We start from the raw sequence: 27017 nt of genomic DNA, 5'->3' as shown, positions 1-27017 counted from the left end.
CAGCAGATTAAGGACTCTGCATGGGCTCCTCCTACCCCAGCTCTCATGCTCCACCTAGGGTGTCACCTGTCCATGAGGGACACTGTTCCTTCAGGGTGCATTCTGGTCAGCCCCAGCAGCTGAGTGGGGTGGAAGTGGGGGATTCCTCCTCGGACCTCACCTATGCCCAGTGGCAGAGCCTTTTCACATTGGTCCAGCAGGTTGTGGTCATAGTTGGCCGGCACCGTCTCCCGGGCATTGATGACCTCCACCTTTCCTGGAGTTGGGGCAGGTGGGGTAGGTGAAGGGTTATAGCCCCCCAGATGGCCCCAGCCTATTCTAGGTCTCAGTTTCCCTCTTGGTGCTAACACTTGGAATAGAACCTGCCCACAAAGGCTTTCCAGTGGAAACGAAGAAGGCAGAGCAGGGGAGCCTGAGATCACCCAGAAAGGGGCATGGGAATTGGTTACCCTGTGATTGTGGACAAGTCTGTTCTCCCCATGGGAGGGTCACATGGAGGCCCACCTGTTGTTGCATTGTAGATGGTAAAGATGACGCCTCCACCCAGGCCCATGCTCTGAGGGTTGACAACGCCGGAACAGATCAGGGCTGCGATGGTGGCGTCCATAGGTGAACCCTGCTGCTGGAGGATGGCTCTGGAGGACACGGCCACAGAATCAGTTGCCTGGTTTGCCACCCCCAGACTTCCCATTTCCTGCTGGACTTGCTCAGTTGACACTTACTGGGGAACAGTCACAGATCAGGGGCCCATCTCCAGCCACCAAACCCCAGGTTAGGTCAGAAAACACACCGAGTTGTCCACTCAAATCCAGCAGCTAGCTTATCCACGGCACTTGACAGATTGCAAAGTATGATGTCATTTGCATTTCCCTTTGTCCTATACAAGGCACTTCTCAGTTTGCAAAGTGCTTCTGCTTCCTGGGTTCCCTAGCTGCTCCCTGTAGTACTGGCCCATTGCATCAGGCAGAAGCAGGCCTGGGCCACCCCTAAAGCCTACTTTAGGACTCTACTCCCCATCTCACTGTGGACACCCTGGCCTCAATCCCTTCAAGGCTGGACTCTGGTAGGTGAGCCCAGGATCCTGACATGCCACCAGAACCCTGTAGGGCTGACGGGCCTCTCAGCTTCTCCTGGGGCCCAGAGTTTGTGAGAATGTTCTCTGGCCTCAGCATCCCCAATTGTCCAAGGAAGGAGCCCTTTACCTTCAAAGTGTGATTGGAGTAGCCTGTGTTGTGATGACCCCTGTCCCTGAGGCTCAGCCCTGAACATTTCACCAAGGCTGCTTCTCCCACCCCCCCCATACTCAGGAACCTCCCCAGCACCTCAAAAGCCAGAAATTAAACCCCAGCTCCCAACATGGAAATCAAGACTCAAAGAGGGAATAGAATTGGGTCCTTTGTCCCACCTCTTAGGAACTCTCACCCCAGCACTTTCCCTTGGATCTGTTACCTGTAGCTTGACCAGCAAAGTCTATCCTGGCCTCCAACCCTCCCCAGCTCCTGAGCCAAGTGTCCCTGCCGCAGGCCCAAATGTTCACACATGGATGCCACATGGATACACATAATCCCGAAATGGGAAAGAGGGAAGGAAGCCAAAAGCATCAAAGAAACAAGTCTGCTACATGTAAGCGTGATTACAAATTTTTAACAAGAATAAAGACCATCAATAAAATCAAATGATAAATTGAGGATGGGGAACACTAAATTCCCACCACAAATCCCCTGTCTCTTATCTCTTCACTAAAGGGAGCAGCCTTCATTTTCCCTACCCAGTCTGTTTCAAGCTTGCCAGTCTGTCAGTTGTCCCTCCCCCTGGAAGTGTTTTTTGGTTTTTGGTTTTTTTTTTTTTTTAGGACCTTGCTAAGTTGCTAATGCAGACCTCAGACCTCGAACTTGAATCCTCCTGCCTCGGCCTCCAGAATCACTGAGATTACAGGTATGGACCACCATGCACAGCCCTGGAAGCCCTTTCTGCACTTAGCTTCCAGGACCCTCTGCCATCCACCCTATTTCAGGTTTTTCTTCCACTTCTCTGACCCCCTGATGTTGGGGGCCCCAGGCTCAGTTTGTCTGTGGATGAACTCATCCAGACTCATGCTATAAAATGCAAATTCTCTGCTGACGACTTCTAAATTTTATTTTTAGTCCATCCCTCTCATTAAACTCTAGACACATATGCCCAGCCATCCATGAGATACCTCCCCTGGGCATTGATGAAGCGTTGCATGCTTACCATGACCTAAATTGCACTTTTTTCCCCTCCCATGCCTGCCTCCAACATAGTTCCTATCCTTGTCTTCAAAATCTGAGAAAATGACATAACCATTCACCCTTATATTCATTCTATAAATCCTAGAGGGTTTTGTGTGTGTGTGTGTGTGTGTGTGTGTGTGTGTGTGTGTGTGTGTGATGCTGGCGATTAAAATGAGGGCCTTGTACATGCAAGGCAAGCACTCAATCAACTGAGCTATATCCCCAGCCCCTGGAATCATTCTTGATGGTCATTTTCTTCCATCCCCATATTCAATTTGCCAGTGATTCCTATAGGATATACCTCCATCACCACCATACTGGTCCAAGCCACCAACCTCTGTCATCTGGGTTATTATAATGGCTTCCTTCCTAGACCCCCACATTTGCCTCTTTTTTTTTTTTTTTTTTGGTACTGGGGATTGAACTCAGGGGCCCTTAACCACTGAGCCATATCCCAGCCCTATTTTGTATTTTATTTAGAGACAGGATCTTACTGAGTTACTTAGCACCTCACTTTTCCTGAGGCTGGCTTTAAACTTGAAATCCTTCTGCCTCGGCCTCCTGAGCTGCTGGAATTACAGGCATGTGCCACCCCCTCCTGGCTCCCATTTATATATATATATATATATTTTTTTTAACCAAACTATCTTTACTGTTTACAGTAGTAAAGGGTAACATAATGTACAAATTGGTGAACAAACAACAGAGCCAACAACATCCCACCAGAGCCCATACAGCAAAACAGGAAATGAGGACATTTCTGCAAGATCTCAAGCAAGTGAGGTAATGGGTCACTGTCAGGTGACTATAAAAGGCAGAGAATGGCCATCAAGCAGCAATGGATCCTTACAAGACGATAAGCAGAACTATAAACATTTTAATTGGTATAGATTCCCAAATATCTCACAGAACTGGAGTCACTGTTCTAATGCATAATTTCGATACTTATTTGGACAGTGGCAAAGTAAAAATCCATAAGAACACTAAGTCACCTTTCTGTGGGTTTCTTTTGCAACCACACTTTGAAGCAGTTCTTTTATACAACATAAGTGCAAATTCAGTGATATTTCATCTTACTTTATATAAAGACCATAATTATCTGTTAGAAGTAAATCTGAGGCCACAATACAATTACCGAATGAGAAACATGGTAATTATTTTCTGGTTTTGAAAATATAAAAGCTAGTTTTGGTTGTGCCAATCATTGCCCACATACCCACACCCAGGCACTGAGTGCAGAGGTGACATCCTGGGCCTCAGACTCAGAGGGGACACACTCAGGAGCAGAAAGCACTTGGGCCTTATAACTGAAGGACTTATTTTGATTTTTACCTTTGAAGAAGTATTCCAGTATTTTGCCTTCAACTATACCATATGCTTGATGAAGTCTGTCATTTGCAGCTTTTAGAATTGTAATAATGCGCCTGGTGGAATTCCACCCCCGACACTCTCCCACAGATGCACAGTGTGAACATGAGCTCTCCGCGTGATTCGAACAAGTAGCTCCAGTAGTGACCACTTCTCCAGGGGTGAGAGCCTGGCCACAGACTGAAGCCAACATTTGGCCACAAGTTTGAAGGAAAACATGTTTTGAGAGGGGCAATGAACAAAACCGAGAACAAAAACAAACCCCAAACCTTAAAACTCATTTCACAAAGAGAACAATGTGATTGGACCAATGGAAGCTGTAGACTCATCCCTGCAGAGTTTTGAGCTGCACTTGAAGTGCTTCGAGGATCGTTTCGGTGACTGTCCTTGTCTTTCTCGGACTCCTCTGTGGTCGCTCACCATTCAATAACAAATGCAAGGATGATGGCAGGGTGTGGGGTGGTCCCTCTGGAGGCCATGCCTCCCGTCTGCTGCTGGAACACGGATGCTATCCTCATCCTCCATCTCCAGCTGGGCTGGAGTGTCCGCTGCATTAATTGGTTGCCCATCAAACCTGAATCTAATCTGTCTCATTGACAATCCCTGCCTCTCCCAGTAGGCCTTCATCAGTTTGCTCAGTGGGGTGTGCCTCTTGATCTTGAACTGCACCACCCAGCCATCCTGCCCCGCCACCTTCAGGTTGATGTGGTCATTCTCCGTCTTCACACCCTCCTTGGGCTTCTCCTGGGACATGGCTGCACGGGTGACAGCATTGAGACACGGAGGCGCAAAGTGGGCGAGTCACGCTCTGAGCCCCGCAGCTCTCCCACCTGGCTCCCTTATATTTTATCAAAATAATTTGTTAAGTGAAAATCAGATATCCCTCTTTGGGGAGACTAAGTAATTCAGGCCAAACTTTCCACAGAGAACTAGAAAAGCAAGGCGAATAGAAAACATCTGCTGGGCTGGGCTAGTAGATCAGTTGTAGGGTGCTTGCCTGGCTCGCAGGAGGCACTGGGTTCCATCCTCTGCACCACAAAAATAATTAATTGATTAATTAATGAAAGGTATTGTGTCCACCTACAAGTAAAAATATTTAAAAAGAAAACATCTGGGCTGGGGATGTGGCTCAAGCAGTAGCGCGCTCGCCTGGCATGCGTGCGGCCCGGGTTCGATCCTCAGCACCACATACCAACAAAGATGTTGTGTCCGCCGAGAACTAAAAAATAAATATTAAAAAAAAAAATCTGCTAAAAAGATATCAGAAGCAGGGAAGAAGTTCAGGGCTGGAGAATAAGGCAAGTCTGGCATTTGGAGCTACTTTCCCCTCAAGACCATTGCCAGTGCTGGAAGAGATGGCCGGGAAGCAAAGCAGGGCTTTTGACCTCCTCGAGTGGCTGGGGGAAGAGATGCTGCAAACTCCTCACACTTGGGCATGGGTCTTTATTCTAGGTTTGCCAGTCACCCAGAATGAGATTAGCCCTCAGAGCAAATCATCTCAGTCACTTGAATTGAATGAAGAAGATCCAAGAATTTTGGAATCCTCGGCTTCAAATTATTTCCAAAATTTATTTTTAATATTTAATATTTATTTATTTATTTTTGTACTAGGGATTGAATCCAGGGGCTCTGAACCAATGAGCTACATCCCTAGCCCTTTTTATTTTATTTTATTTTTTATTTTGAGACAAGGTCTTACTAAATTGTGTAGGGCCTTGCTGGATTGCTGAACCTGGCTTTGAACTTGAGCTCCTCCAACCTCAGCTTCCCAAGCCACTGGAATTCCAGGCGTGTGCCACTGGGCCCAGTTATTTTTAAATTTATTTATTTATTTTTTTTTTACTAATGACCTTTATTAATCATGGTCCTATGGGCAGATGCTCACTTTACAAGGCTGACTAACTTTGCCAAGAGATTCAATGTTGGTATCAGCCCAAACAACTACGTTACAACTCACTTTAAAATTTGTCAAGAAGACACAAACCACTGCAGGCCAGGAGCAAGGCTGTGGTGTGCTACTGTCTACAAGCAGGCCAGAGTAAACTTTGTATAAATCTGAAGATTAGGTGCACACTGCTTTCCACAAATACAAAATGCAAGACAGCTCTTGAATGGTTTTATAGATAGACAGTTTTAAAACCAGAATGCAAACTAGTGGAATGTGGATCTAGAGGTAAGAAGTGAGGTGGTAGGAAACTGAGAGGAAGAGATCTCTGAGTTATGGCACTTGTTAACTTGCAGACATCTGGGGATAAGGCAAAGCCTGAGATATCTGGTCCACCCTGGCATGATAACCCCTCCCTCTTCCCAACAACTGTGACCATTCACATCTGCTCAGCAACACCCACCACCTGGCTGAACTACTCGCTCCACCTCCACATATAGTGGCATATACCCTGAACACTATGGTCCTATTTTAATCATATATGCTTAGCCTTCTGGAATTCCCTGCCTTTATGAGAAATCTAGTTATTCCATCATGATCCCATCCGTGAAACCTAACAGCTATTCCAGAAAGGAGGCTGGACCCCTAAATCTAGACCTTGAATCTGCCATCATTAAATGAAGAGGGGAAGTTCATGTCCTACTTCTCAGTTGCTCCATACAGAAGGATGATCCCTGGAGAAACAGTTGTGACATCTGTCTGTGCCTCCTTCTCATTCCTCAGAGGAGAAGCAATGGTTTAATTGATTAGAGAAGCTGAGGAGAACCACAGAGCAGATCTGCCTCAGACCCCTTCACAGTTCCACTTGATTCTGCTGCCTGCAAGATCATGCTTTCCTCTGATTCTTCAAACTCCAAACTGATATGGAACCCAGCTATTTTGAACAATTTTCATGTATGCCCCCAATCCCTAATTAAAATAGCTGAGCAAACAAGGGAATGTGACAGAAGGAACAAAGTTCAAGGGAGAGCAGATAATCTTTTCAAAAGACTCATAGGATACCCAGATCATGAAACTGTCAGACCACAGACTTTTTTTTTTTAATATGGTGATTGAACCCAGGGGTGCTTAACCACGGAGCCACATCCCCAGCCCTTTTTATGTATTCATTCATTATGAGGCAGAGTCTTGCTAAGTTGCTTAGGACCTTGCTAAATTGCTGAGGCTGAGCTTGAACTTGCAATCCTCCTGCCTCAGCCTCCTGAGCTACTGGGATTAAAGGCATGTGCCACCTCACCCAGCCAAACCATGGACTTTCAAATGACTATATTTCAAGATGTAAAAGACAAAATTTAGAATTTCATTTGAGAGATGGCAACTATTACCAAAAAAATGGAATTAGGATCTCTTTTTCTTTTTTCTTTCTTTCCTTTTGGTACTAGGGGTTGAATCCAGAGGTAATTTATCCCTGACCTACATCCCCAGCTCTTTTTATTTTTTATTTTGAGACAAAGTATCACTATGTTACTTAGGGCCTTACTAAATTGTTGAGGCTAGCCTTAACAATGATCCTCCTGCCTTAGCCTCCTGAGTCACTGGGATTATAAACATGCACCACTGTACCTAGCTCTGCTTTCCTGGTTTTTGTTTGTTTGACAGGGTCTTGCTATGTTGCCCAGGCTGTCTTTGAACTCCTGGGCTTGAGTGATCCTCTTGCCTCCGTCTCCCAAGTAACTGGAACTGCAGGTATGTACTGCTACTGCCTGGATTTCTCTATATTTCAGTTTAGATATTTTGTAGCAGAAGTAGTACCTATCTGTAGTTCCAGCTACTTGGGAGACTGAGGTAGGAGGATCGCTTGAGTGTAGGAATTCAAGGCCAGCCTGAGCAAAATAGCAAGACCCTGTCCAAAAATAAATAAATAAAAATAGAAAAGAAAAGAAGAAAGAGAAAGAGAAGGGGAGGGAGAGAAAGAGAGAGAGAGAGAGAGAGAGAGAGAGAGAGAGAGAGAGAGAGAGAGAGAGAGAACAAAATCAGCAGAACACAGACTAAGAGACCATCAGGGATACATTAAGAAAGTTTAGGCCATTTACAGGAGGATCACGAGTTCAAAGCCAGCCTCAGCAATGATGAGGAGCTAAGCAACTCAGTGAGCCCCTGTCTCTAAATAAAATACAAAATAGGGCTGGGGATGTGGCTCAGTGGTCGAGTGCCCCTGAGTTCAATCTCCAATACCCCTGCCCCCAGAAAAAGAACAAACAAATAAACAACAACAACAACAACAAAAAAGAAAGTTTAGGTCATCTGAAATTGGAGTTCCATAAGGAAAAGAGTGAATGGGGAAGAAGCAAACAAATAAAGCTGAGAAATTGCTAAAATTGATTTTAAAAAATTCAAGTCATAGATTGAAGGATTGAAGCCAAAGGTTAAAGAACCACCTAAAAGCCTCAATGTAAAACTGCTCATAGCCAAAGACAAAACTTTTAAAAGCAGCCAGAGGATAAAAGACTGATTTACTTTAAAGCGTGAAATTAGACTGAGCTTTGGCTTCTCAATAGGAAAACCAGAGGCAAGAGTATAATGTTTTCAAAGTGAGGAAAGAAAAAATATCTGCCAACCTAGAATTCTCTGTGAACAATATCCTCCACAAATGAAAGTGGAATAAGACATTTTCAGACAAATGGAAACTGAAGCTACATCAGCAACGGAACTATGCTGAAAAGAATATTTCTTAAAAAAAATACTTATTTTTTAGGCACAACACAATGCCTTTATTTTTATGTGGTGCTGAGGACTGAACCTGGATCCCACCCGTGCAAGGCGAGTGCTCTACCACTGAGCCACAATCCCAGCCTGCAAGTTAGAGAGTATTCTTCAGGGTTGTTGTTCAGACAGAACAAGATTCCAGATGGAAGCTCAAGGTGCTGGGAAGAATGAAGACCAGCAGAAGAGATAAATAAGTGGGTAAATCTAAAGAAATGTTAGTTGTTCAAAGTTATAATAGTATAGAAAATTATGAGATTTAAAAGTTAATAAGGAATAATGAAATATTTAAGGGTCAAATCACCTCTGGGATTTATATTGAAACAATACAAGGAGAATATACCTGAAATCAACTTGCCCATAAAATTAGGGTTGAAGTTGGATGAAGGATGTGTGGGGCTTCATTATCCAATTCTCTTTACTTTTATATAGCTCTATGTTATGAACATAAGTAAATCGAAAAACACCAAAAACACACAGATATATTTGTATATATACCACCCACACACTTAAAATACACAGAAATAAGGCCAGGCAAGGTGGTGCATGCCTATAATCCCAGCAACTTGAAGAGGACGAGGCAGAAGGATAGCTAGGGTGTATTTAGAAAAAGGACTGGATGCCAGGCAGGATGGCACATGCCTGTAATCCCAGCAGTTCAGGAGGCTGAAGCTGGAGGATTGCAAGTTTGAGTCCAGCCTTAGCAATTTAGCAAGGCCCTAAGCAATATAATGAGACCCTATCTCAAAAAAAGAAATAACAAGGACTGGGGATGTGACCTAGTAGTTAAGCACTCCTAACTACTTAATTCTTGGTACAAAAAAAATAGCATATAGTCACAAAGGAGTAAATTTAGTTATTGTTTCAAGGTTCTTGCATTAACCAGAAAGAGGACAAAAGTACTAGACTTTCATAAGGGAATAAACCATGTTGTCATCTCCAAAATAATTGCTTTTGGAGTGAAGTAGATCCAAAGACCCCTTTGTTAAAGGCTTGTTTTCCAGAGTGGAACTCTTGGGAGATGATAGAAACTTTAAGAGGTGGGACCTAGCGGGAGGTTCTAGGTCCCAGTGGCATGCCTTCAAAGGGGATGGTGGAGCCCTGTCTCCACCTTCTCGTTTCTTTTTCTGCATCCCTACATGAGGTGAGTGTCTTTAGCCCACCACACACTCCCCACCATGTGTTGCCTCACCATAGGCCCCAAAGCAATGGAGCCAACGAATCATGGATTGGATCTCCAAGACTGAGAGCCAAGGTAAGCCTTTTCTCTTTATAAGTTGATTATCTCAGGATTTGTTACAGTAACGAAAGTTGACTGACACAATAATATACTGTGATCTTTTAGGAAAAAAAAAAGCAACTTTGAAGACTGCACACTTACCAAACTAATGGAGGGAGGAGATTGAATAATAAAAAAATAAAATGTAATAAAATAAGTACCAAACGAGGTGTGACAGGAGATAAGAAAAAAGAGAACAGTTATGGAAAATAGAAAACCAATGGTTAGATAGTAGATTTAAACCCAGACGAAGGGGGAAGCAGGAGGGAAAGAAAGGGGAAGTACTGGGAACTGAATCAGAGCAAATTAAATTCCATGCTTGTATAATTTCATCAAAATGAACCCCCAATATTATGTGTAACAATAAAGCACTAATAAATTTTTTTATATTTATTTTTTAGTTTTAGGTGGACACAGTATCTTTATTTTATTTTTACGTGGTGCTGAGAATCCAACCCAGGGCCTCACGCAAGCTAGGCGAGCGCGCTACCACTTGAGCCACATCCCCAGCTCCGCTAAGAAAATTTAAAAAAATAAAATAAACCCAAATGAGGGGGCTGGGGATATAGCTCAGTTGGTAGAGTGCTTGCCTTGCATGCACAAGGCCCTGGGTTCTAATCCCCAGCACCTCACACACACATACACACACACACAAAAAAAAAAAAAAAAACAAATGAATCATCAATTACATTACATACAAAAAGATAGTAGATAAAAAGTTAAATCCAACTAATGCCTTCTATAGAAGGGTTCAGAAAGGTGAAAAGTAAAATAATGAAAAAATATGTCATGCAAATACTAACAAGAAAGCTGTATCATAAGATTAATTTCAGGGCGAGGGTTCTAGCATGTGCAAGGCCTTTGAAAGGTTTGATCCCCAGCACAATAATAATAATAATAATAACAACAACAATGACTTGAATTCCAAATAAAGGAGACTCACAGTATTATTCACAATAATAATAATAATTAAAGATACATCACAGGAGGAAGTAGAAGTTTCTGGCAAATCACTCATAGTACAAAACTGGTTCTGATTTATTTTAAGAAGCCAAACCAATAGGATATACATAGACAGAGAGATTTATTTTAACAAAATTGGCTCACACAATCATGGGAGCTGGCAGGCTTTTAGCATCCGGAAGATAAATTACTATAAATTCAGATTTTTTTTTAATATTTATTTTTTAGTTCTCGGCAGATACAACATCTTTGTTTGTATGTGGTGCTGAGGATCAAACCCCAGGCGAGCGCGCTACCGCTTGAGCCACATCCCCAGCCCAATTACTATAAATTCAGGTAAGAGGTAATGTTGTAGTCTTAAGTTCAAAATTTGTAGGTCAGGCCAGCAGCCCAGAAACTGAGGCAGGGTTTCTATGTTACAGTCTTGAGGAAGAATCCTTTTCTTGCCAGGAAATCTCGGATATTGCTCTTCATGCCTTCAACTGATTGGACGAGGCCCACCTACACCATTGATGGTCATCTGTTCTACTCAAAGTCACCGATTAAAGTGTTAATCACCCCCTTTCTGCCCGTGGACGCCGCCGCGGAGAAAGCATCATTAAAGTCTCTCTTCCTGCTGCCATCATGTCTAAATCAGAGTCCCCTAAAGAGCCCAAACAGCTGCAGAAGCTATTCATTGGAGGGCTAAGCTTTGTAACAACTGATGAGAGTCTGAGAAGCCATTTTTGAGCAATGGGGAACACTCACAGACTGTGTGGTAATGAGAGACCCAAACACCAAGCGCTCCAGAGGCTTTGGGTTTGTCACTTATGCCACTGAGGAGGAAGTGGATGCAGCCATGAGTACAAGGCCCACCCAAGGTGGAGGGAAGAATTGTGGAACCAAAGAGAACTGTCTCAAGAGAAGATTCTCAAAGACCAGGGGCCACTTAACTGTGAAAAAGATCTCTGTTGGTGGCCTTAAAGAAGACACGGAGGAACATCACCTACGAGATTATTTTGAGCAGTACGGGAAAATTGAAGTTATTGAAATCCTGACTGACCGAGGCAGTGGAAAGAAAAGGGACTTTGCTTTTGTAACTCTTGATGACCTTGTCTCTGTGGACAACATTGTCATTCAGAAATACACTGCTGTGAGCGGCCACAGCTGTGAAGTGGGGAAAGCCCTGTCCAAGCAAGAGATGGCTAGTGCCTCATCTAGCCAAAGAGGTCGAAGTGGTTCTGGAAATTTTGGTGGTGGCCGTGGAGGTGGTTTTGGTGGAAATGACAATTTCGGTGGTGGAGGGAACTTCAGTGGTCGTGGTGGCTTTGGTGGCCGCCGTAGTGGTGGTGGATAATGGTGGCAGCAGGGATGGCTACAATGGATTTGGTAATGATGGAAGCAATTCTGGAGGTGGTGGAAGCTACCATGATTGGGGCAGTTACAACAATCAGTCTTCAAATTTTGGACCATTGAAGGATGGAATCTTTGGAGGCAGAAGCTCTGGACCTTACGGTGGTGGAGGCCAATATTTTGCCAAACCACAAAACCAAGGTGCCTACTGCCAGCAGCGGCAGTAGCTCTGGCACTTGCAGAAGGTTTTCATACTGTCAGAGAACGAAGCTTAGCAGGAGAGGAGGCCAGAGAAGTGAAAGGGGAGCTTCAGGTTACAACAGATTGGTGAACTCAGCCAAGCACCGTGGTGGCAGGGCCTCGCTGCTACAAAGAAGACACTGTGCAGACAATACTCATGTGTATGGGCAAAAAAACTCGAGGACTGTATTTGTGACTAATTGTATAACAAGTGATTTTAGTTTCTGTTCTGTGGAAAGTGTAAAGCATTCCAACAAAGGGTTTTAATATAGACTATTTTTTTTGCACCCATGCTGTTGATTGCTAAATGTAATAGTCTGATCATGATGCTGAATAAATGTGGTTTTTGTTTTTTTTTTTCTAAAATGTAGGGTGTAAAGTTAGTCTACTCTGAAGCCATCTTGGTAAAACTTCCCCAACAGTGTGAAGTTAGAATTCATTCAGGATGATGCCAGGTTCAGAAACCTGGGTGTAGTTGTTGTGACCTTCTGAAGTTCACCATTGAAAGGGTCACCCAAGCCGTCATGGAATTATTTGGTTATAAAAATGATATGCAATATCTAAATTGAATAATGGTACCAGATAAATAATAGGCGGGAATGAAGCTTGTGTATCATCCATTATCACGTGTAATCAATAAACGATTTAACTCTCTTGAAAGAAAAAAGTGTTAATCACATCTGTGGGATATCTAGACTAGTACAGGTGGTCCCCAACTTACAATGGCAGAACTTATAATTTTTTTACTTTATGTGTATAAAAGCCACACACATTCAGTAGAAACTGTAATTCAAATTTTGAATGTGCTTCAGGGCTAACAGTATTGGTATAATGCCCTCTTATGGCACTGGGCACTTGCAGCTCCCAGTCAGTCACCCTGTCATGAGTGGAAAATAACCAATGCCCAGCAGTGCAATGTGCTAGGTCGTTTGGTAGGTTAATGCATTTTTGTTTGGTTGGTTTTTTTTTTTTTTTTTTTTTTTGGTACCAGGGATTGAACCCAGAGATGCTTAACTACTGAGCCCCATTCTCAGCCCTTTTTATTTTTTATTTTGAGACACTATCTACCTAAGTTACTCGGGTTGGCTTTGAAATTTTGGTCCTCCTACCTCAACCTCCCAAGTCACTGGGATTACAGTGTGTGCCACCTTGTCCAGCTAAATGCATTTTTTTTGTTGTTGGGGAGGATACTAGGGATTGAACTCAAATTGGGCACTCAACCACTCAGCCACATCCCCAGCCCTTTTTTGTATATTTTTTAGAGACAGGGTCTCACTGAGATGCTTAGCACCTCACTGTTGCTGAGGCTGGCTTTGAACTCGAGATCCTCCTGCCTCAGCCTCCCCAGCTACTGGGATTACAGGCCTGAGTTACTATACCCAGCCTAAATGCATGTTTTTTTTTTTTTTTTTTTTTAAAGAGAGAGTGAGAGAGGAGAGAGAGAGAGAGAGAGAGAGAGAGAATTTTTAATATTTATTTTTTAGTTCTCGGTGGACACAACATCTTTGTTGGTATGTGGTGCTGAGGATCAAACCCCGGCCGCACGCATGCCAGGCAAGCGCGCTACCGCTTGAGCCACATCCCCAGCCCTAAATGCATGTTTAATTAAAGATATTTTTGGCTAATTATGGGTTTATCCAGGTGTAACCATATCATAAATTGAGGAAAATCTGTATCTGACCAAGCAACTAGGCACCATAGCCACACCACATTGATCATAAAGTTAACCACCAAAGAGCCGAGAGTGAACACCCCAAAAAAGAAAGAACTAAGGGCACTCTATTTTATAGCTCTAATATCATAATTCTATGTAGTATGTAACATCTATAACATAAACTCAAGGTGTATTTCAGTGGTGAAGCACTTTCCCAGCATGCATAAGACCCTGGGTTTGATCCCAACACTGAAAAAAAATTTAATTTAAAAATATATATTATAGGGCTGGGATTGTGGCTCAGTGGTAGAGTGCTCACCTCGAATGTATGAGGCCCTGGGTTCCGTCCTCAGCACCACATAAAAATAAATAAATAAAATAAAGGTATTGTGTCCAATTACAACTAAAAATATTTAAGATATATATTATATATAATACAGTAGGACATATGTAACATAATATGTATGTATATATATATATAATCTTTTTAGTACTGGGAATTGAACCTGGGGGGGGCACCTAATCATTGAGCCACACTTCCAGCCCTCTTTTCTATTTTATTTTGAGACAGGGTCTCACTAAGTTGCTTAGAGTCTTGCTAAGTTGCTGAGGTTGACTTTGAACTTGTGATCCTCCCGCCTCCGCCTCCCAAGTTACTGGGATTACAAACATGCACCTGATTTACATAATATTCTTTATAACAAAAAATAGAAACCTTCCTAGAAATCTAAATCTATACCAAAAAGAGAAAGTAAGTATATATTTGCAAATAGTAACAGAAGAGACTAGAAATCAAAAAAAGAAAGAAAGGAAGAAATAGAAATACAAATTTTAAAAAGAAAGAAGCTGGGCACATTGTGGGGGACTGAGATAGGAGGATCACAAGTTCAAAGCCAGCCTCAGCAATGACAAGGTGCTCAGCAACTCAGTGAGACCCTGTCTCTAAATAAAATACAAAATAGGGCTGGGGATGTGGTTGAGTGCCCCTGAATTCAATCCCTGGTACAAGAAAGAAAGGAGGGAGGGAGGGAGGGAGGGAGGGAGGAAGGAAGGAAGGAAGGAAGGAAGGAAGGAAGGAAGGAAGGAAGGAAGGAAGGAAGGAAGAAAGGAGGGAGGGAGGGAGAGAGGGGGAGCCAGGTGCGGTGGGTGGAGCACATCTATAATCTCAGCAATTCAGGAGGCTAAGGTAAGAGGATCGTAAATTCAAGACTTGAGTGGGCAATTTAGCAAGATCCTATCTCAAAATAACAAAAAAGGGCTAGGCTTTCTCTGTTTCCTGGCCATGAGCTGGGCATCTTCCTCCACCACCTCCTTCCACCATAATGTTCTGCCTCACCTCAGACCCAGAGCAATGGAGTCGGCTGAGCGTGGACTGAACCTCTGAAACTGTTGAAGTGTTTGTAACAATGCCCTTGCTGGTAATTTTGATCAGATTATGGTCTCTGTAAATACTCTGTTGAAAGCCACTCATACCACTTCTTTGCCAATTGTAATAATCCAAGACGAATCTCTCATCTATCTTCTCCAGCCAGGAAAGCACAGATTGCACCTAGATACTGGGGAGGAAGGCAGATGGTGTGGCTTTATTCCCGCTGGACAGCAGTGCAATCAGCCCAAAGAGGAACCTCACAAATAATATGTTCTAGTCGGTATTTCTTTCTTTTTTATTTTTGGTGGTACTGTGTATTGAACTCAGGGCCTCAAGCATGTTAGTCAAATCCATTGGGAAGTACTGTACCTCTTTTTCTTTTCTTTCTTTCTTCCTTCCTCCTCCCTTTCTTTCGTACCTAGGAATTGAATCCAGTTTCACTTAACCACTGAGCCACATCTCCAGCCCTTTAATATTTTTTATTTTACATTTTGAGACAGTGTTCACTAAGTTGCTTAGGGCCTCACTAAATTGCTGAAGCTGGCTTTGAACTTGCTATCTTCCTGCCTCAGCCTCCTGCCTCAGTCTCCCTGGTCATTGGCATTACAGGCATGTGCCACCATGGCCATCAATAGATCTCAATTTTACAGTGAAGGAAAAAAATATGCGTTATGAAAGTAAATAAGCTTTATTACATTCAGCTGGAAAGCCAATATAAATCATTGCATTATAAAATTCAGTACGGGTTGTTTTACTTAGTTAATCTTTCCATTTATCTTATTAAATTTCATGCAATTTTGAAGCAGAAAAAAACCACCATTGAGATTTCGCTGGGTGTCCAGCACATTCTTAGATTTCTGACAATAAAACTACCTCTGAGTATCTTTTGCAGGGGGTGATACCAGGGACTGAACCCAGGGATGCTTAATTAGTGAGCCACATCTCCAGCACTTTTTATATTTTATTTTGAGACAGAGTCTCACTACATTGCTGATAGCCCCATTATGTTTGCTGAGGCTGGCTTTGAACCTGCAATCCTCCTGTCTCAGTCTTCCAAACCTCTGGGATTACTAGGGATGTGCCACCATGCCTGGACCTCTGAGTATCTTCTAATATTGAATTTCTCTCTATTACATTTTACCTGCAAAAAGAAATTCCTCCTCCAGATGGGTGTGTTAGAACTACACCATTTCACTCTGGTTTTATTACTGACGTTGACATTATCTTTTAAGAGTAAATCCAGAATCACTGAAATAATCCTTAGATTTGAAAACAGGTAATTATATAAAGTGGTGGGTAAAAGATAAAAGATCATTGGTGACATCCTGCTTACATGTTAACCTGCAAACTTGAAGGTAATTTTGTTAAGCTCAAGTAGGGTCATCATCATTACAACAAAGACTCCCCCCAACCAAAAAAAAAAAAAAAACATAAAAATTGAATCGTTTTTTGACATGCCTCAGACTGACACCAAATATGTGGTTCATATACCAATGTTTATCTATATAACCAGAAAATGAGTATATCTAAGGAGATCTATGAATATTGTGTACAGAGGAACCGAGGCCTGAAGTCTGTGTTTTTCTCCCAGTCTACCCTTCACCTAAGTTCCCTGAACCCCTTTCCTTGGCTTTAAGATGGAAGGGAGTCAATTACTTGTATCTGAGCTTTCTTCCCAAACTCCAATTATAAATGTTCACGCTTAGCAGTGATAAAGCAGATAATACACAGTTACTAACTTAGCCAGCCTAAGCAACCTAGTGCATCAAAATATATTCATGTTTCTTTTATAGTGAGACTCTCCTTCTATTTCTTTTTACCTTTTCCTTGTCATACAAACCACAGTTTAAGGAGAGCCTGCCCAATGTGTTCTATGTACACACAAAGCTCATGTCACTGTGAGGAAAGTGACCAACTGTTTTCTTCTTGGTGCTACAACAGTATGAGGCTGATTGCAGAAACAGAATGAAGAGGATCAACTGGACTAGCATGCAATTCTGAGCAGGTAATCCTTAGAAACAATTTTAAATTATTTTATGCAAATACATGTGAAACTAAAATCCAAATGACAAAAAAAAAATACTTAGAAATCAAAAAACAGGGGAAGAAGGGTGGGGATATGGCTCAGCTATAGAGTGCCCCTGGGTTCAATCCCTAGACTAAAAAAAGAAGAAGTAAAAAGAAAGTAACATGAATGGATGGCATCAATCAGACACAAATGTAAATGATTCCTTCTAAGCGGGTATATAAGAACAGGGTAAATGTTATATGAATGGGAATAAGACTCTTGAATGTATAATTTAATTTATTTTATTTTACTGGTACTAGGGATGAGATCCAGGAGCATTGTACCACTGAGCTACACCCCTAGCCCTTTTTTTATTTTGTTTTCATTTTCTATTTTGAGACAGAGTCTTGCTAAGTTGCTTAGGGCCTTGATAAGTTACTGAGGCTAGCCTCGGACTTGCAATCCTCCTGCCTCAGCCTCCCAAGTTGCTGAGATTACAGGCATGCACCATCATGTCCAGCTTGAGCATACTTTTAAATATACTTTTTCCCCCCACATGTTTTTTTATTGGTGCATTATAGTTGTATGTACTGACAGGATTTATTGGGTTTTTTTTTATTGGTTGTTCACAACATTACAAAGCTCTTGACATATCATATTTCATACATTAGATTGAAGTGGGTTATGAATGGATTTATTGTTAAATACTCATACATACACACAATACACAATATAACTATATTAATATACTCTTGACTTTTTGTTAAAAGAATAAATAAATAAGACCCTAAAATTGAATGTACACTGAAAAAAACTAAGCTAATAGCAGAAAAAAATAATTTATTTAACTATACATTTTTGTGGGAAACATGCTAAGAAAAAAAAAATCCCACAAAGACATGAATTTTCCTTAGTGGATTTGTTGTTTGCAGCAGCATTATTAAAGTAATTATGAAACTATTTTGTGAGTGTTTTGGTATAGATCAAGAAAGTAAAAGGGCTAGGGATATAGCTCAGTTGGTAGAGTGCTTGCCTTGCATGCACAAGGCCCTTAGTTCAATTCCCAGCACCACACACACACCAAAAAAAAAAAAAAAAAAAAGAAGAAAGCAAGTAAATATACTAACATTATAGGCAATATATTGACTGTCTCTATGGTATCTATGGTAAGAAAGATAAACAAATATGGGATGGAGAAAGATGAGGAAGAACCCTGTTGTGGTGGGTTTGACCTGGAGCTATCAGAATGGAGCCATGATATTTTCTAGATGTTTCTTTCTGGCTCTATGCATAGAAACAACCTGGAAGCAATGGCACCCCAGTGGTAACAATCATTCCTAGCTTATAAATCTTAGTTTCTAAAGTACCATTCTTTACTAATACCCGATTTCAGGTCTGGTTGAAGAAATATACTACTTGATCCTGGAAGCCAGATGCAGTGGAACATACTTATAATCTCGGGGACTCTTGAGGTAGGAGGATCTCAAATTTGAAGTAGCCTGGGCAACTTAGCAAGAGCCTGTATCAAAGTGAAAATAAAAAGTACTGGGGATGTGGCTCAGTGGTTCAGAAACCCTGAATTCAACCCCTGGTATTAAAATGGGAGGGGCACGCTGGGGCTGTAGTTCAGTGACAGAGCACTTGCCTAGCATGTGTGAGGCACTGGGTTCAATCCTTAGCACCACATAAAAAAACTAAACAAATAAAGGTATGCTGTCCTTTTTTTTTTTTAAAGAGAGAGAGAGAGAGAGAGAATTTTTTAATATTTATTTTTAGTTCTCGGCAGACACAACATCTTTGTTGGTATGTGGTGCTGAGGATCGAACCCGGGCCGCACGCATGCCAGGCGAGCGTGCCACCGCTTGAGCCACATCCCCAGCCCTGCTGTCCTTTTTTTTTTTTTAAAAAAATTAAGTCTGAGGAAAGGATATTCACATGATCTCAAACTATCAAACTATATGTTACTAATTTAATAAGGAAAATAATACCTCTTGCAATAGAGATCTGAAAATACCATCTTTACTAAGTACTCCATTAACATCAGCAATGATGGAATCCCCTGAGATGTCTTTCCTTCTTATATAATACAAGATGAAAAGCAAAGTATCACCCACATTATATTCATGCTTAATCTGAATTCAGTAATAAAGAAACAATCAGATAAAACAAGATAGTGAAGGAAGATTGTAATATAACCGGCCTACCTTCCTAAAAAGGCTAATGTCAAAAATAAAGTTAGTGTCATAGAAGATCAAAACTTAGTGTCATAGAAGATATATTGTTGTTGTATTTTTGCTTTTGTTTGCAGTATATTGGCTTGAACCAGAGTGATGTGCATATTAGGCAAGTGTTCTACAGCTGAACTATAGCCTGAGCCCCCCCCCCAAAATTTTTTTTTTAAGGCAGAGGATTGTCTAGACTAAAACATGACATACACTGATAATGAATCTGAATAGACAAAAGAAAGAGACTAGATGGATGGATGGGTGGATGGATGTATAGATTATGGATAAACAGATGATAGAATAATTGGATCATTTGGGAAAATTTGGATCATCCATAAAAATTAATTGAACAGGTATTGGACAATATTATTATATAAAGGCTAAATTTATTGAGTGTGACAATGGTAGTAAGATTATGCCAAAGAATATTGTTATTCTTAGTAAAACATGCTTAAGAATTTAGGGATAAAGTGTTATAGCAAATGCAACTTTCTCTTCAAAAATGTGGGTTGATAGATATACAAAGGGAAAGATAATAAGGCAAAATATTAACAAGTGATGAATCTAAGTGAAGGGTATACGGGCATTCTTTCCATTTTTCTGTATGTTTTAAACTATTTCAAAATAAAAATATAAACATTTAGAGCTAGGGGCGTAACTCAGTGGTAGAGCACTTGCCTGGTGTGTGCAAGGCCCTAGTTTCAATTCACAACACCACAAAAGTTAAATATAAATTTTTTTAAAAATTAAGGGGAAACAATAACATCAACAAAAAATTATGGAATTCAACTAATACCAACATTAAGGATATTTATAGCTTTAAATGCACATATTAGAATATAGTTTAAAGATCAATAATCTATGTAATCACCTTATAATTTGTGTTTCTTAAGATATACCTCCAGGTGAATACCTTAAAAAAAAAAAAAAGAAACCTTAAATCAAGGGAAATAGGAGAAAAGAATCATGAAGAAAGCCAAAAGTAATGAAAGAAAAAATAAATGTGCAATAAATAAAATCAATAAAGTCAAAAGTTGATTCTTCAAAAAGATAATGAATTTTTTTTAAAAATCCTAATAAGATTGGTAAAGAGCAATGAGATAAGACACTAAATATAATTCATTGTAGACTCTTTAGATGATATATATTAAAGGGATTTTATAAATAACATTATGCTGATAAGTTTGACAATTTGCATAAACTAGACAAATTCCTTGGAAAGAATTTGGAAAGCTGACATAAGAAGAAATAGAAATGTGGTAGTCTTATACCTATTAAAGAAATAAAACTCATTATTTAAAAGCTTCACACACACACACACAAACCCCAACACAACTCAGGCTTAGAAAGTGTGTTAGCTTTCCATTACTATTACAACCAACCAAGATAATCAACTTATAAAGAGAAAGGCTTATTTTGGCTCATAATTTTTGAGGTTGTAGTTCATAATCAGTTGGCCCCATTGTCTTCGGCCTGTGATGACACAAGGTAGGAGCACAGGGCACAGCAAAACAGCTTACCTCATGGCCAAGACGGGAAAAAGAGAGAGAGGGGAAGAGACCAGGTTCTAGCAACTCTCTTTGAGGGCATGCCCCCAATGACTGGAAGACCTCCCACTAGGCCCCACCTCTTAGAGTTTCCATCACCTCCCAATAACACCAAATCAGGAACTAAGCCTGTAACACATGAGATATTTAAGATCTAAAGTAGGGCATAAGGCTTAATCAGCAAATTCTTCCAAATAGTCAAAGATGAAATGCCACCAATCTTAAAAAAAAATGAGACATTCCAAAGAGAAAATACTTTCAGGTCCTTTTTTTTTTTTTTTTTTTTTTGAACTTAGGGGCACTCAACCACTAAGCCACATCTCCAGCCCTATTTGTATTTTATTTTATTTAGAGACAGGGTCTCACTGAGTTGCTTAGCCCTTCACTTTTGCTGAGGCTGGCTTTGAACTCATAATCCTCCTGCCTCAGCCTCCCAAACCACTGAGATTTCAGGCGTGCACCACCATGCCTGGCTTACTTTCCTGTTCTTTATGAAGTCAGTATAACCTTGTTACTAACACTCGACAAGGATATTGTTATGGTTTGGATCTGAAATGTCGCCCAAAGTCTCATGTATTGGCATCAGATCAATATTGGCATTAGATCCACCAATTTAGGTCAGGAGCCATTTTATCTAGGGACTCCTAGGTTTCAATTTAGGAGCCATTTGATCCAGAAATCCTGAGGTAACACTGCTTAGTCTCCCATAAGAACATGTGCCTGATAAATTGTCCACCCCACCCCAGCCCATGACATAACCCCTAAGCGTGCTTGTAAAATTCTTCTTGCAGGCTGTAAAGCTGCTCTGTGTGTGCCCACATGCTGCTACTCTCCTCAGAGGGACAGCCTTGTCAGTTTGCTCCATGCTCTGACAATAAATCTCTCCAGTGGGATTCCGGTGTGTGGTGTGCTCCTTGGACTTTGCGTGGACTCTGAGTGTCCTTTCACTGGTGCCATGGCTCGGATTAGGCTCTCCCATTGACCTTGCTCTCCCTTTGGGCACATGAGTTGCTTTGGGATCCTACACTCAGTCCTAGGCCGCCCTCACCGCGAACCCACCTTCTGTTTCACATCCACCACTGGCTGATTCAACTAAGTTCCCCTGCCTTTGGTCGACTCAGGGACCCTCAAACATCCAGGACTCCCAGGGTTCCTGTTTGGTCAGGGTACCCCAACCACAGTTTTCAGAACTATAGTTGGTGCCTTCGATCGGCCAAGTCCACAATCTCAGAAGGTCTCACCGCTGGCAAAAGATCTCTCTCTCTGGATCTCAGTTACTCTTTAGGCTCACGGCCCTGGTGCCAGCTGCCAGGAACCCCTACGGGCCTTAGCCCCAGCTGCTGCCCTGAGGCAGTGACAACTCCCAGAGCAGTTAGCTCTTCCTCCTTAGGTTTAAGAAGACAGAGTAATCACCTCTGGTCATCATTAGACAAAGTACATGTATGAAGACTTGAATTGGGGGCTGGGGATGTGGCTCAAGCGGTAGCGCGCCCGTCTAGCATGCGTGCGGCCCGGGTTCGATCCTCAGCACCACATACCAACAAAAATGTTGTGTGTTGGGCTGGGGATGTGGCTCAAGCGGTAGCGCGCTCGCCTGGCATGCGTGCGGCCCGGGTTCGATCCCCAGCACCACATACCAACAAAGATGTTGTGTCCGCCAATAACTAAAAAATAAATATTAAAAATTCTCTCTCTCTCTCCTCTCTCACTCTCTCTTTAAAAAAAAAAAAAAAAAAAAAAAAAAAAAAAAATGTTGTGTAAGCCGAGAACTAAAAAATAAATATTAAAAAATTCTCCCTCTCTCTCTCTCTCTCTCTCTCTCTCTCTCTCTCCTCTCTCACTCTCTCTTTAAAAAAAAAAAAAAGACTTGAATTGGATATCAACATACTTTATATACAAACAGATACAAAAAGCATGTATTTATGTGTATTAAGAATTGTAATGCAAAAAAAAAAAAAAAAAAAACAACGTTACCTTAGATTAGGTAGAGGGAAGTGAAAGGAGGGGAAGGCAAGGGATGTGGGGATAAGAAAGACAGTTAAATAAAACAGATATTAATTATTACTGTATGTATGTGTGTGACTGTATGACCAATGTGATTCTACAATATGTATACTCAGAAAAATGAGAAATTATATCCCATCTATGTATAATACATCAAAGTATATAAGTACATTCTACTGTCATGTATAACTCATTAAAACAAATAAATAAAATTAATTAAATTTTAAAAAAAGAAGACACAGAGGGATACCTCTGGCCTCTCCCTACTGACTCTCTCTTGCCATGGGTGCAGCCACCTCTGCCAACCCCTCAGGCATCCCTTGGATTGCCTTTTAGCAAATTCAGACTCACTTCACCTTACTCCTGACTTAAAGGCCCAGAAATTAATTCATCTCTGCAACCAAATTTGGCTCCTCTACACATTAGACAATGATTCCAAATGGCAGCTTAATGGCACTCTAGATCCCAACATTTTTTAGGGAATTTTTTTAACTTTTGTGAGCGCTCAGGGAAATGGAAAGAGATCCCTCTATCCTCAGGCCTTCTCTTCCATCCAAACCATCCCTCTGCTGTTCCTGTTCTCGGCCCAGGTTCTGCTGGCTCTTATACCCACTTTTCTCAACCTGAGGACCCTTCCAAAACTCCAGACTTTGGCCCTGCTGATGAACCCCTCCCTACTGTTCTCCACCTTCTGGACTCTTCTAGGACCTCCCTCACCTACTTTCAGTCCACCTGTTACTTGCTTTAGTTCTTGCGCGGCCCCCACTACCCAACCTGCACCTCTGCTTTCCTTTCCTGAAGTAGCAGGGTTGGAGGGAATTGTCCAGGTACAGGTCCCTTTTTCCCTTAGTGACCTCTCCCAAATCGAAAGGAGGTCCTTCACCTTCCATCTTCCAGGGTACATTAAGGAATTCCATACCTAACCCAATCATAGGCTTTAACTTTCCATGATCTTATCCAACACTCTCCTACCTGAGGAATGCAGGTGCCTTCGGGAGCAGGGTTAGGGAACAGCAGTTTTCTCCAGCTCCTTCCAGACCTGTGTCAGAACTTTCAGTTCACCCACTACTCACTTTCACTCTGGCACGGCCCCCTCTACCTCTCCCCAATTTTTTTTTTTTAATAATATTTATTTTTTAGTTCTCGGCGGACACAACATCTTTGTTGGTATGTGGTGCTGAGAATCGAACCCGGGCTGCACGCATGCCAGGCGAGCGCGCTACCTTTTGAGCCACATCCCCAGCCCTCTCCCCAAATTTTTATTCAACTGTGGAGTTTTTTAAAACATCTGTAACTTAGCAATGGAGATTCACCTAAAAAAAGCTACAAGGCCTTTACTATTGTGTTATGTGTGCACACTGTTGTTAGGTGTCATCTGTCCATATGTGTGTGTGTCCATATGTCATGTACAGGATATCAAGATTGGCAGATAATGAGCACTCATAAATTAAAAATGGATCCAAATACCTTTCATTCACGTGATTTAAATGGTTCCATGTAGATTGGATAAACAAATGAAAGTAAAGATTTCTTATTTAACTCACAAGTCTCTAGGTGATCAAAGAACTAATAAAATGCTGATGTCTATAAAATGTCTAATATCTCTTGATTCTAGGACTTTTCTTCAACAAAGAAGAAATGGCTAATACGGTTCAATACACTTGGGAAAAATAAATAAAGTAGATTTGACATGGGATTACCCATAAATGTGTTTGTTAGACATTTGATTAGTTTACAAGGTTAAAATCCTGTTAAATATACTATCAAGTACTCTTAACTCATTGAATTCCATAGGGTAACACTGATGTTTTTATAAATTGGTAAATGAAAAAAAAAAGGTTTAAATTGCTTTGTCATCACTGAAATCAAGGTTACTAAGAGTTTAAAGTCCCAACAGATATAATTCTATATACTTAAACATTGTTTATGTTTTATGCAATGGTAAACAGATGTGATTAACTGTGTACTGTAAATAACAAAATATTTCTTATTAAAATTGAATAATTTGCCTGAATTCAGAAACTTACAAGGATTGTTTCAAAATGTGAATAAAAATGGGATTAACAGATGGGAAAGATAAATTAGAAGGTTCTAGGTATGGAAATCATATTTAATAGAAGGAAAAGAAAGTGTTTCTGGATAAGAAAGTCTTTAATAAGAGGGATTAAGTAAGTGATAAAGAAGATACCACATAAAAATAAATAAAGGTATTGTGTCCAAATACAACTATGTGAAACAATCAGTCAAAGCTATTTAAGGTTTTTTCCTAAGGTCAAATATTAATGTACTGACATAAATCAAAGTTTAAGCTATGTTTTAAAATGACAAGTATATATGTGTCACATGCAATTCTTAAAATATTAATTTACCCATAACATTGTGTTAAGTTTTGCTTTTTAGAACAAATAATCTTGAAGGAGTTAAGGCTTATAAAACTGTTAAACAACTGTTACATAGTCTAAATTTTCTTTAAAAGCTAAACTTGGTTAATATAAAAACATCAGTGTAATTATGGTGCTATTACTCTTCTTGGTATACTAAATGTGTTCATATCTTCCAGGTGTACAAGTCTTTAAGGTAGAAGATTTAAAAGAACATTATATCAAGCTGGTGTTTTCCACACTAAAGTTGTATGATAATTTTAGAATCATAAGGATAATAAATTTTATTGGGGATTTATTTATATCATTTAATGTTCTACACCTGGATCTGTTATCAATAAGATATATAAAGTTTTACGTTACTTTTTACACTGGGGTACAACTTAAAACACAAAAGTACTTTGCTACTTTTCCACAAAAGGTTAAAAGCTCTCAGCCTTTCTTAATTCATGTTTTAAATGTAATATCATATTGTGTTAGCTAATATTCATGTGAATTCAAGCAACAATATATGTCTGGGGCTGGGGATGTGGCTCAAGTGGTAGCGCACTCGCCTGGCATGCGAGCGGCCCGAGTTTGATCCTCAGCACCACATACAAACAAAGATGTTGTGTCTGCCGCCGAAAAACTAAAAAATAAATATTAAAATTCTCTCTAAAAAAAAAAACAAAAAACAATATATGTCATCTTTGTAAAATGATATTTGAGAAGCAAAGATCAGCTTTAGAACTAGAACACTTTACTTAAGCTTTATAAAGATTTATGAAGAACCCCACCTTACCTGAGATAAGGCTCTGCCTCCCACCTTATTACGTTCAGAGTGACTCCAAAGTAGGCCAGAATTCAATTCATTTAAAGTTGTTTTCAAACAATTGATTTTTGTTGTTAAGGTTACTAGGATTGGGGAGCTGGGGTTGTGGTTCAAATGGTAGAGTGCTTGCTTAGCACCTGTGAGGCACTGGGTTCGAGTCTCAGCACCACATAAAAATAAAATAAAGATATTGTACCCACCTAAAACTAAAAAATAAATTAAAAAAAAAAGTTTACTAGAATTGGGCTGGGATTGTGGCTCACCTGTAGAGCCGTGTGAAGCCCGGGGTTCGATCCTCAGCATCATATAAAAATAAATAAATAAAATAAAGGTATTCTGTCCAACTACAACAAAAAAATAAATATTTTTTAAAAGATTACTAGGATCTCAAACAGGAGATATAATATAACTCAGCCAAAATTCAAGATAGTTATTACACAAATTAAATATATTTTTACTCTTGTTAATTTTACTTTGTATTTTCCTTTTAAACTGTCTAAATGTTGCCTGGTAATGTTTTGCAGAGGTATTGCTTGAAGAACACACAACCTGAGTTAATTTAAGATAATAAGCCATCACCTATAGGACAGGTAGGATACCACAAATCCCAGTTTTGTAAATGACTGTAAGGTTATAGACATTAAAGTTAAAGCCCAATACTGTTAATTTAAGACTGGTGAGAATGACTTGCTGGAAGATCAACACTTAAAAATTAAAGTTAAATTAAAAGGGCCAAGAAAACCAATATTTGGCTCTTGCCCTCTGAGTCAGTCTGAATCCAGGGAACAGAGAACTTCTCTAGAAGCTTTGCAACTCTGGGCCACATAACCCCTGATCAGGGAGATGAATGAGACCACTGGAGAATGGAAAGCCAGTCAGTGCCCTTGCTGTGAATAGGAGGGTCATTGGATACAGGAGACATCCCTGATGCTTCCA

The 27017-nt window shown here is 40.6% G+C and overlaps 1 protein-coding gene and 2 pseudogenes across 1 annotated transcript in view; 1 reads left to right on the top strand and 2 right to left on the bottom strand.

Annotated features, from left to right (window-relative positions):
• The window catches only part of Ggt5 (gamma-glutamyltransferase 5), a 42432-nt gene that overhangs the window by 7932 nt on the left and 7483 nt on the right, over positions 1–27017 (bottom strand). The window contains exons 2-3 of the mRNA XM_026412524.2: positions 505–635; positions 161–256 (exon numbers count right to left, since the gene is read on the bottom strand). Of these exons, the coding sequence (XP_026268309.1) occupies positions 161–256; positions 505–635 (227 nt within the window). The remainder of the gene's footprint in view (positions 1–160; positions 257–504; positions 636–27017) is intronic.
• Positions 4044–4373, bottom strand: LOC113199528 (small ubiquitin-related modifier 3 pseudogene; annotated as a pseudogene).
• Positions 11135–22216, top strand: LOC113199534 (heterogeneous nuclear ribonucleoprotein A1-like; annotated as a pseudogene).

The sequence above is a fragment of the Urocitellus parryii genome, chromosome 3 (assembly GCF_045843805.1).
Source record: "Urocitellus parryii isolate mUroPar1 chromosome 3, mUroPar1.hap1, whole genome shotgun sequence".
Taxonomy (NCBI): domain Eukaryota; kingdom Metazoa; phylum Chordata; class Mammalia; order Rodentia; family Sciuridae; genus Urocitellus; species Urocitellus parryii.
Note: the sequence above shows the minus strand (reverse complement) of the source record. Positions and strands in the feature narration are given on the sequence as shown.